This window comes from Saccostrea echinata, unplaced genomic scaffold (genome assembly GCF_033153115.1).
Source record: "Saccostrea echinata isolate AGI-Se365-2 ecotype Australia unplaced genomic scaffold, CSIRO_AGI_Sech_v1 ptg000030l, whole genome shotgun sequence".
NCBI classification, from domain to species: domain Eukaryota; kingdom Metazoa; phylum Mollusca; class Bivalvia; order Ostreida; family Ostreidae; genus Saccostrea; species Saccostrea echinata.
This window is the reverse complement of record NW_026889779.1, coordinates 32,263,559-32,275,328: the sequence shown is the minus strand read 5'-3', so window position 1 is coordinate 32,275,328 and position 11,770 is coordinate 32,263,559. Positions and strand designations below refer to the sequence as shown.

Here is an 11,770-nt window from a genome sequence, read left to right as displayed (position 1 = left end):
TGCCCCTTGTAGGTGGATTGACACAGGTGCAGGGTGCCGTCAGAACTATAGTGGAAATCGGCTAAAAGGGAGGGTACAGTTTGGACCTACTTGATAACAATATCTACTTCAGGACAAATAATGTTGCCGTGGGTTGGTGGGTGGGGTGGGGTGGGGTTGGGTGGGGAGTTGAATATAATTTGCAAAGGGATAATATTAGCAGTTAAAATAAATAGAGTTTGTATTTAAGTGTCCTGAAACGGGTACCTATCTAGCAAGGAAAATACTAGCAAATTAGGTGTCTTTTTTTCCTTCTGAAACGTTGAATAGGCCCAAAATTTAGCAGCATGTAAACAAAGTAAGTAGATATAAAAAGTGGATATTTATAATATATTACAATCGATTACATAATTAATAAATGAAATTAAATACGAAACGCAACTCCAGGCAATAAATACAGTGCAAGTTTCTACAATGACAGAGCTAAATGATATTGACCTAAGATTGAAAACGAGAAGTTTAAATATGCATATGACGCATGCGTAATTGATCAACCAAGGGAACTTCTTTAATTTTGAAAGGACTTTATAATTCACATCAGGTAATAAGAGTTTTGGATTGGAACTTGATTTATTCATCACCATAACTCGTACTGAGTAACGTCGAATGAAATATCGAGAAAAATGTACAGTACTCAAGCTCAAAAGTCCATTAAAACAACAAAAATCAAGAGCAGAGCAATCATAGACCTTTAAAACATCAGAGGTGGGATCGGGTGCCATGGTGAGTATCATTTGCCGTCCGGTCACATGCATCCGCCTTGTGCTCCTTGTAATGATTAAAAAAAAAGCAGAAAAATCCGTAGACAATTTAGTGTTTAAATTATGACCTAACAAGAAGTATGAAAAAGGTCAGTCAGCATTTGACTTAATGATAGATTGTATTTGCTGACATGTCACTGTATCGACCATAGACTGCTGATGTTCCTGTTTCATTAACTTTTTCGTTAAAAGCTTGCCTCGTTTTAGAAATTGCTCGTATGTAAAGCATACTCTGGCGTATCGAATCAACTGAGAGACATAAAACCCCATATGCAGGTGATAAGAGTATTTGATACAAAAGTAAGAGAAGTGGACGATTGAAAAGCTTAAGTCATCACGTTTATCATAGAGTTATAGTTTGTTAGATTACAATTAACGTATTTTTCTAGTCATCCAAATATAAAACAGATGTGTCAGACTCTATTGTATCTTTCATTTCAAGCTCACTGAGATATATCCAGTCAAATTAAAGTAACTATTGTTAATTGATAATACGTCATTGATATATCTAAATGTCGAATTAAAGGTACCAGCAAGTGTTTTCTTCTCAGGTGTATGATTTTGCGCAGCTATGTTAAGGCTTCCCGAAGCTTTAAAATGCGCTCAAAACATAATATGTCATTGCGAGGTCGGTTTTGGTTTTAATTTATTAGTATTGAACTTAGTACTCCCAATTTATTTAAAGGGTTTCCTCGGCTATATATTAACATATTTGTTATGATATCACATGACTTTGTTGATCACGTGACGGACATTTATAAGTTTTTGAAGTGTTTCATATAAATCGCTTTGGCGCAGCTGATTAACACGATAATTATCAACATTCTGTTATATAAATAAACTCATCGTATCCTTGTGTATCCGAAATGTGCTTGGGAAAAGTCATGGTATTACTTGGGTACAAAATATTTCCTGAGAAATTCAACTTACCTTCAAATTTGAGGGTATTTTCCACATAATATCGTAATCTGTATTAATACAAAGCCAACACACATTTTTCCCAAGCAAGATTCAGTTAAAGAACAACCTCTTCTTACAGATTTCCACAAAAATTCTCAGATTAATCCTCATTAATCACCTGCGCCAGACTCTTTTATACACACAAAATAAATTCTACCTCCAACCACAGGTATAAAACAGACTACATTTCAAAAGTATATTTTTCATAAGCATTTTGAACATGCTGAATTTCAATCAAGGGTAGGTAAGCGGTGTATTTTTTAAATATTTGGACATATAAGACTTAAAAAACCTTTAACGACCCGTGAATTTTGCAGTAGTTATCTAGCATTTTACATGCAGTTTGAAATAAAGTGTAAAGTTCATGACACTCTCCCCGTCATAACACCTCAAGTTTGCAGTGACTTGACGTCATTTTCCATTATGACGTCATATTTTAGTAGTTCAGAGATGTGAAGGCACAGAGTGCACTGTAATATTCTACGGGAAGCCTTAACCTACCTGCGTGAATAATTATTGTCTTATCTGTATACTAAAATAGGTCTGCTAACAATGGTGCGCAATTCGGACCCATGGAAATTCCGACAAAGTGTTGGAAGACTTGATCTACAATAACTACATAGATATTGTCACTCAGAAACTCAAGCATCTTTTTATTGTCAACTTCAGAGTACTTGTGTGTAAAATCAGAATGTTTTTATAAATTGATGTACAGTTGTAAATGACCAAATGACAAGGTAAGTTGATTAACGAAAAAGCATTGAAAAAGCAGCTGTCAATGATGTCATAAAGACTGGACTTTTTATTGTGGGGAATGGATGTATGAAGACTTGAAAATCGTACCTTTTGATTTTATTCATTTTGGTAAAATTTTGTGATTCTCAAATTTCCTAAAAGTTTCTTGGAGTTTTTAAGTATCCACATCTGATGTACACCACTTCTCGAAAATACTGTCGTACAGTACTCCTGACGCCTCTCCTTCACTGCGATTCATATTTTAGTGAAGAGTTAAAAATGAGGCTTGGTAGAATATTTACTGGAACACGCTACGTATCTTTGTTTGTAAGGATTTTTATGAAGTTTAGGTATCCAGTATAGATATGGTGACTCAGATTTATTTTGATTGTTGGGAATATTACAAATGTTTAAAACTGACATATGATTTTGAACAATTTCCACCTTATAAATGGAGCTATGGCTATAAGTTGGATTACAACTTGCAGAACTAAATCCGAGTTCCTTTAAAATACAATTAAAATAATGAGCCTTACAAACAAAGACGATTTTATTACATGCTTTATCCGCTTTTCGGATGTTCCTTTGCCTTATTTATGCATTTATGTAAGACAGTACCAATATAATGATACTAGAAGTGAAAATCACAAGCATTTTGGATGAAACCTTAAAAACCGAGAAAGGTACCTTGTTGTGGTAGGCATTGGCACGAAAAAGAACCCTCAGTGCTCTGTGGTCCCGAGTGCCGTGTAAAGGTCTTAACTTAAATCCCCTTTACCGGTATATGGTGACGTCTCTATATAAGTGAAAGGTTCTCAAATGGGACATCAAACAACATACACTCAATCAATCAATGTGTGAAAATTCACATTGAAGCTACACATCTGCTAGCCATTACCAAGAAGCTTGAAAAAAAGTACAATTTCGGCAATAGACACAAACTCTGCCTTACACCCGATCCTACCTTAGGAATTTCCTGGGGTCCATGTTTATGCCCTATGCACAGATTTGTGTTTTTTTTTTTCGCTTCACTGTTCGTTTTTTTCACTGTTCGTCATCTTCACCACTTTCATTCAATATGTGCTTAATCAATTTGCAAATTTTCAATTATGTGGAATCCAAAGAATTTAGTCTTGGAGATACAAAATACACAGAGAAGGACCCCCTCCCAACACACACACACAAACGGTTGGGCTCTAGCTTTGTGATTAGAAGATCCGGTTCTATTCTAATTCGTGGCAAAGCATCAAACTATCAAATTTATTTTTAACATTAATAGTGACCATTCTTTTGCCGAGCCCAGCATTAGAAGAGAGAGAGAGAGAGAGAGAGAATCATGGGTCTCCTGGATAACCTTAAAACTGAGGTCCCATGTCACGGTAGGCGTTGACAAGATAAGGAACCCTCACTGCTACGGCTGTGAGCGCCACGCTTAAGTCATAATTTGTGGTATTTCTCCTAATTAGATGACGCCTTTACATGAGTTGAAAAATTCTCGAATGAGGAGTAAAACAACAAATAATAAATATGAATGGTCCAGTATATTTTCTTTTTATCGATTTAAAAAGTACACCTTTGGTATAATGACGAAATATGAGCATAACTACTTAACAGCTTTTGCAATAAAATGATTTAATTTCAGAACATGTCCTTTGGCATATTAAGACATTTTCCGTAAGTCAGTTCCTCTAAGCTAAAGTAAATTTCAAATGTTGGAAAAAATCCAAATATACCACTAGATAAAATATAAAAACAATATAAATGAAAGTCTAAATTTGAATTGTTATAAACATTTGCTAATGGTTATTAATAAAAAAAAAACAACTTTGTTTTAACTAGGACGATTTCATGTGCAATATTGTGTCATTAAACGTATGTTTTATACTGACTTAAGAATCTCGCGTATATGAAATTATCAATGAATATACAATTATGTTTAAGATCTGGTGTAATCTGTCATTTGGAATACCATCTTTACATTTGTTTGTAAATTTTTGTTGCTCTTCGATCCGGGGGTCCAAAATTGACGAATAAAATCGAACATCTCGTTTGTTGTTCTGTTCATAGGCCCAGATTCCTTCTTTTCTTTAATAAACCTGTCACTACCAAGAAAAAAAAACTTGTTACTCAACATGGTTTGAATTCTGTGTCACCTATAAAATCAACTTACGTAATTTACTATCTCTGTATTCCACGCATCGTAAATTAGAACATTGTAAATTAGGCCATGCTATAAAAGAGAAGAATGTAACAATTATAAGTATAGCCCTAATATATATAAACCACCTATAGCTTTGGATATTCTTTGACTCTACAAGATGACTTCGTCTAAGATGATCCTTAGAATCGTTAGCATCGTTTTCATTGCATTCGAAGGTACTGTTAATTATTATAAACATTTTTTTACTTTAGGCCATGTGAACTGTTTTTCTAAAACTTCCCAATCAAGAAATAATGTAGCTTAGGTTAGCAATGAAATCCTTTCGTTAGCATTCTCTTTGAGTATTCCAATTTAGTAGCAATAATCAAGAGGTGGTAAATAAAAAGTGCTCTCTCTGTTGTTTTTTAAAGTTATCCCCCATTTACGTAAGTGGTTATCTTTGACTAAAAATGCTTCTTTTTTTCTGTTATATCAGAATGCCTGTTGCCAAGACCCGTTGATGCATTTTTTACGACAGAATCTACCACACATACTTCTGAACACTCAGATGCTATCACTACGGCTCTAACAGCAACAACTACAGAATCGATAACAACGGCAACAACAACAACAGATTATACAACACAATATACAACAACACCACTTAGAACTACAGAATCGACAACAATAGTAACAATACCTGAGACAACACGATCGACAACAGCAGCAACAACAACACATGGAACTATAGAATCGATAACGACATCCTCTCCTAGTTTTGTGGGATCGACAGCAACAACAACAACAACTACGACATATTTGCCCGTGGCATCGGTTACAACAGAAACAACGGCACATGAACCTGTACAATCGAACACAACAACAACATACAGAACTGATTCCACGTCAGATACAACAGGAACATCAGCAGAATCAACACAAGGGACTGTCGAAACAGCCACTCCTTCTAATATTACAGAGGCCCAGAAATCAGCTGCTTCCACAGCGATCTCAAGTGAGATTATATTTTACTATGCAACTGTTATTTTAGGACAGAGTTTGATTAGAAGATATATCAACTTTTGAGGGCTTAACTATTTTCATTACTTCAGTGACAGTTTTGTGACATTATAAAAACTGGAGATTTTACTGACCATGTACTGTTGTCAGCTAAAGGCGCTTTCAACAGTGTATTATCAAATATAATAATAACTAAGAATCGAAATCAATTAAAAATCTTGTGTATTTTCAAATATTCTCCGAACCTTTGGAATGAAAGTTTTTTTAAAAGTTACTGTTTTAAAATTGATATATCTTATATTGGTCTTCAGTATGATAAATTATGAATAAATCTTACATTTTGCTTTTTGAATATTTATGTTTTTAGCTTGCACAAAAAAAAGAAAAAAAAAAGAAAAGAAAGATTTAAGATAATTACATTTGCATTCAATCTTTTGATTTGAACACAATTTGATGAACTTGATATGTATTGTTTGTATATACATCTGCGCCCAAACTACACGATTTCCATCACAGAAACAGCTAATATTAAACCTTTTTTTTAGCTCTTTACTTTTTTTTAATCATTTATTTTATACTTATTTACCGAATTTGTTAATATTTTATTGAGTATGAAAGACATTGTGACATTATATTTGGACTTTCTTCTTTCTGTAATCCTATAATCATATATGATTACGCAAGTTATCGCTTATAACAATAATAGTTGCCCTAATAATAATTTTCCTCAGTCCAGATTCCTTGCTGTCTTCTTCAATAAAATAGGCATTTTAGCATTTTATGAATTTAAATTTGTATTGATTGATTTGTCTATCTATGGTTAGATTGATCCACTGAAACTTTTCAGCACCCATCTGACATATTTATGGTGTTAAGCCTTTTAGCTACTTATTTTAGTTATTTAAAAATTATTAAAAGCTTCAAACGTTGAGAAGGTTTACATTATGAATCTCAATACCATTTCGGAGGTCGCCATACATGTAAGATCTCATAACCCTCAAAAACCATAATGTGCCAAAATTAACCACATCATAGCTTTTAATTCTAATAACTAGTGAAAGTATTGTAATTAATGTAAATTACTACACTAACATATGTTTAAAGTAATTGTTGTACCTTATATGAATATATCTGGCATTAGTTTAAATCGTATTTTACTCATATCAATGAAGTGGATTGAACAGAAGGCATAAATGCCTATGATCGTTCTCTCTATAATCAGGCATTGTTAAGGAAAGAAAACATGTCAGGTAGAGAAACAGAATTATTGTTTAAAATAGAAATAATTTTACATATTTAACCTCCGTTGATATTGTTCGTTCGAACACAACCTTGAGCTGATATCGTTCATGCCTTACCACTGCATAACATACAATAGCACTGTCCATCATGTCGGTTTGATTTACCATATCATCATATTCTAATCTCATACCATGCCTGAGAAATGCCCTTACCATTTTAATGTATGGACGTGTGATTAATTGATTGTGTGTTGTTTTACGTCCCGTGACCTTTACTCGGCACTCAGGGTCAATGAGCAGTGAGGATTATAAATCGTGCCAACGCCTGCCGTGACATGGGGAACGGGTTTTTAAGGTCTCATCCGAAAGACCCGCAACTTTCACTTCAAAGTGCCGAGCACCTAAAGAAGGAACAGTTACTACCAATTTTTAACACTTAGCTCAGCCGCAGCCGATTTTCTAACCCACGACCTTTCGATCACGGAGCGAGGGTTCTACCGACTGAGCTACTGCCGTGATGGTGACGTGTGAAAAATAACCATAAACTGACTGTAGCTGCTGTAAATTGTACGATAAAAAAGTAAGTTTTATAGGAAAGCAGCTTAATGATATAAAACGTGATGTAAAGAGAACGAAAGTCTATTTCAACAGTTCAAATTGTAAGCACAACCAATACGGGTGGGATGAGGTGACATGAAGGAGTAAGGATACCCTGTCAACCGGTCACACTCGCCATGTGATCCTTGTCATAATTGGGTAAACGGCAAAATCCATAAACGATTCAGTACGAAAATAATACTTGGATAATTTGTTTGAAAAACGTCAGTAAACATTCTCCTTAAAAGGAAATTGTTTTTTTATTATTCTTTTTGCAAACAAGGACATTATGTCGACCCTAGAATATGCAAAGGTTTGACTTTAAACGAGATAATTGATATCTTTGTATCGTCAACTTATTTGTCTTATAGCTTGGATGTTCTTGAAATTTTCTCTACGTAGCGTATGTTTTAATGGTAGACACAAATTCAATATATGCAGATGACAATGGTATATTGTTACATAAGGGAAATTGACGAATTGATGAATTGAGGATTTTCTTCAAGATCAAAAAACCGTTTACGGTAGCTCAGTCGGTAAAGCGCTCGCTCCGTGATCGGGAGGTCGTGAGTTCGAATCTCGGCCGCGACTGACCTAAGTCGATAAAAAATGGGTAGCAACTGTTCCTTCGCCATGCGCTCGGCACTTTGAAGTGAAAGTTGCGGGTCCTTCGGATGAGACCTTAAAAACCGAGGCCCCGTGCCACAGCAGGCGTTGGCACGATAAAGATCCCTCACTGCTCAATGGCCCTGAGTGCCGAGTAAAGGTCAAAATTTGAAGCCCTTTACCGGTATATGGTGACGTCTCTATATGAGTGAAAAATCCTCGAATGGGACGTAAAACAATATTCAATCAATCAATCAACATCAAAAATGTAAATGTTGTAATTCATAACTACATGGTATCTTTACTTCAAATGACCTCTGATAATTATATTATTGTATGATTATTGTTGTATGACTATAGACTTCATTAGCAATATCAAATAGTTTTTGGATTAGTTTTACGGATAATGAATTTACTTTCCTTAAATAATCAAATTAACATGACGCAAATAACATCTCAAAAATTGCAAGAGGTTTCAAATACGTTCCATAATAAGATAAGATTCCCCCTATCAAAGAATCCCAGCTAAGTAAATCAGTCCTTTTAAATTTGATGATTACAAACAATGTCATTGTAAAAGCCATACTAAAATCTATGTTTGGGACATTTTATTCGAATTTTGAGATTAAACCAAACATTGTTACATCATTTATAGTATAAGTATTTACCTACATAGAGTGTTTAAAGACTCTCGATATTCATTCAATTGCAAGCGAAGTCAATTACAATTTCTCAAATGTTCTGTAATTTTACTATTTTCGCTGGCTAATCTTACGACTATAAATTTCTTTAAAGATGTTTAAATGGCTACGGTGAAATTTGTTTTTAGAAAATTCTTTGACTATCTAACCCTTTCGTTACCTCTGCCCTCTTTAGATAGAGTATATTGAGCTTGTGATAATTATCACACAGTATGACAATGTTCATGTACATGACATTCCTCTACATGAGAAGATTGATTGAATTGATTGTATGTTGTTTTATGTCCCGTACGAGAATTTTTCACTCATATAGAGATGTCACCATATACCGGTGAAGGGTTTCAAATTTAGACCTTTACTCGGCACTCAGGGCCCATTGAGAAATAAATGGTCTTTTTCGTGTCAATGCCTACCGTGACCAGGGATGGAGTAATGCATGGTAATGTGTACTGGTAATTGACTGACAGTAATTACAAATTTCAATGTTATTGACAGTAATGTGAAACTGGCCAAATTTTTCAATTACATGTAATAGTAATTTAATTAATTACTTTTGAGAAAAGGCATGTAATTCACAATTACTTTTCAATTACACTGTTGCTTAATAAATGAAAAAATAGCCCCTCCTCCCCCCCCCCCTTAACCCTTTTCCCGTCATCCTTATAAATCTGTAAAAAAAAATCCATAAATTTACACAACATTATTGGGAAAATTTGAATGAATTTGGACAAATTATTTTGGTCGCTGATTTTTTAATGGAATTTATATATTTCCCCCCTTTTTTTATGAATTTCTGTTTCCTCTTATGCATTTTCTTTAAAACTTTTAATCAAAATAATCTCTCTGTGTAAAATGTACTAAAAAGATTAATAATTTTGATGAAGTTGCTTATGAATTGACAATTAAAATACCTATTCCAATAACTTCTAATCCTTTGTTTCTTGTGTTAGAAGTAATTAATAGGTGTTTAAAACTAGTGCCCTAAGGTGACAGTTTAACACTGAACTTTAATAGATATTTGACTTTGCCTAAGATAGTTTGACATATAATATATCAAATATCAACATTTTGAGATATAGGTTAGAATGCTAAAAAAGGAAATATCAAGGCAAAGTGCATTCATTTTTTCGCGTAAATATACTAGAAAACTAAAAATGACATCAATTTTTGTAAGACAAATGGATTACGGACAAAGATGAGTAAACCTGCTACTAGTCAGTATCTATTTATTCCTGTCACAAATGCCCCAGTGGAAAGTATCTTCAATGTGGCAGAAAAATCTTCAAGCCTGATAGATGTATGTTAGGGGACACAATATAAGAAAATTTCATGAACATGTAAATAAAAAATGTAAATGAATCTGACATAAATATAAAGGAACGTTCTTAGCAATTTATTGAGACATTTTCTTAAAATGTAATTTGTAATTCAATTAATTACATTTATAAAGTAATTGTAATTTAATTAATTACATTTCAAAATCCTTTTAATGGTAACGGTAATTAAATTGAAGGTTTTGGGCAAGTAATTGTAATTTAATAAATTACTTTCCTATGTAATTCACTCCATCCCAGACAGTGGCACGGTTTTTAAGGTCTCATCCGAAGGACCCGCAACTTTCACTTATGAATTACAATTTATGAATTATTGATAATTTTATAGAAATTTTCCAGAAATTTTCTTCGATGTTTGTATAAATTTTCTTAGAGTTGTTTTTTACTAGTATGTTCATTTCACCGTGCATCGGGCACAAATTAACCATATGCATGCATAGGACACTTTCCAATGCATGGGTAACCACTTCCTTTTTCGTATAGAATCCAACCGACACCTGTTTTTTGCGGAAATAGAAAATAATACCTATAAATATTCAGTGAAATACAAGTTATCGATTTATGACGACTAAAAGCAGACTCAATTTGTTTCTACAAACTAGAAGATGAAAACCCACGAGTCAAAGGCGCAAGTTGCCATATAACTTGCATTGTAAAGCCTTTCTTAGGCGATGTGATGCAAATAAAATCTCTCCACATTTGTGGATCAATGTAGTCAATGAAATTAAACTAGAAAGATTATTTAAAAAAAAATGATAAAAATATTTTCATTTCACAAATTTAAAAGCACCGAGATAAAGGTATGACATTTCAATACCGTTCAAATACCGTTTGTTCGATGCATGGTGAATATTGTCCTGTCTATTGTGAATTCTGGCTCATTTAAAAAAAATCGTTTTTAAAAGATATTTTCTCACTAAATAGTATACTGTTTGTCAAAAATTTATATTTTAATCACATACTACATGTTAAGCTCCATTTTGATAATATTCGGTCTGTCTGTAACGATATCACTAGAACTTGCTGAAGTACGAGGGTGTCCGATGCATGGTGAACTCAACCTAATGGTAACCTAACAATATGCTGACTAATACTAATTGTTAAGTCTTTAATCACACACTGAATTGTCGACGGATTTTTCCCGATTATGACAATGAGCACACGGCAGGTGTGACCTCTCGGCAGGGGATGCTCGCTCCTTCATGGCACCTGATCCCACCTTTAATGGAGAATACTGTCCGCTATCTTCATATTTCAGTTATGTAACAGTCGTAGGAAGATAAATTGCTTTGCAATTAAAAGTTTCGACATATTTTAAAGCGGAAAAGAGAAAATATATTTTGATATTTTAAATATTTAACAAGCAGCTGAGTCCATCAATTTTTATAGCTTTTATCATATGAGAGATGAATAAAAGCATAACCAATATTGCTTTAATAATGTTATACAAAGCCTTCTTCTTCTTGATAAGCTAGTTCAACTTTAAAATTATATCCTTAAATTATTTTTTGCAAAAGTTTTTTTTTTCACTCGCACAAAATTAATGATATCAAATACTTGATACTTGTTTCATATTTGGATATTTTACTTGAAAAAGACGTTAATGGTAATCTAACAACCAAGCTTTATGATAAAC

General features: G+C 33.6%; 1 protein-coding gene across 1 annotated transcript; it reads left to right on the top strand.

Annotated features, from left to right (window-relative positions):
- The first annotated feature begins 4,792 nt into the window (after positions 1 to 4,792).
- Positions 4,793 to 5,998, top strand: LOC133196727 (uncharacterized). Its single transcript, XM_061332586.1, has 2 exons — positions 4,793 to 4,871; positions 5,132 to 5,998. Exons 1-2 carry the CDS (start codon positions 4,814 to 4,816, stop codon positions 5,719 to 5,721), a joined length of 648 nt encoding a protein of 215 aa, XP_061188570.1. The 5' UTR covers positions 4,793 to 4,813; the 3' UTR covers positions 5,722 to 5,998.
- The last annotated feature ends 5,772 nt before the right edge of the window (positions 5,999 to 11,770 follow it).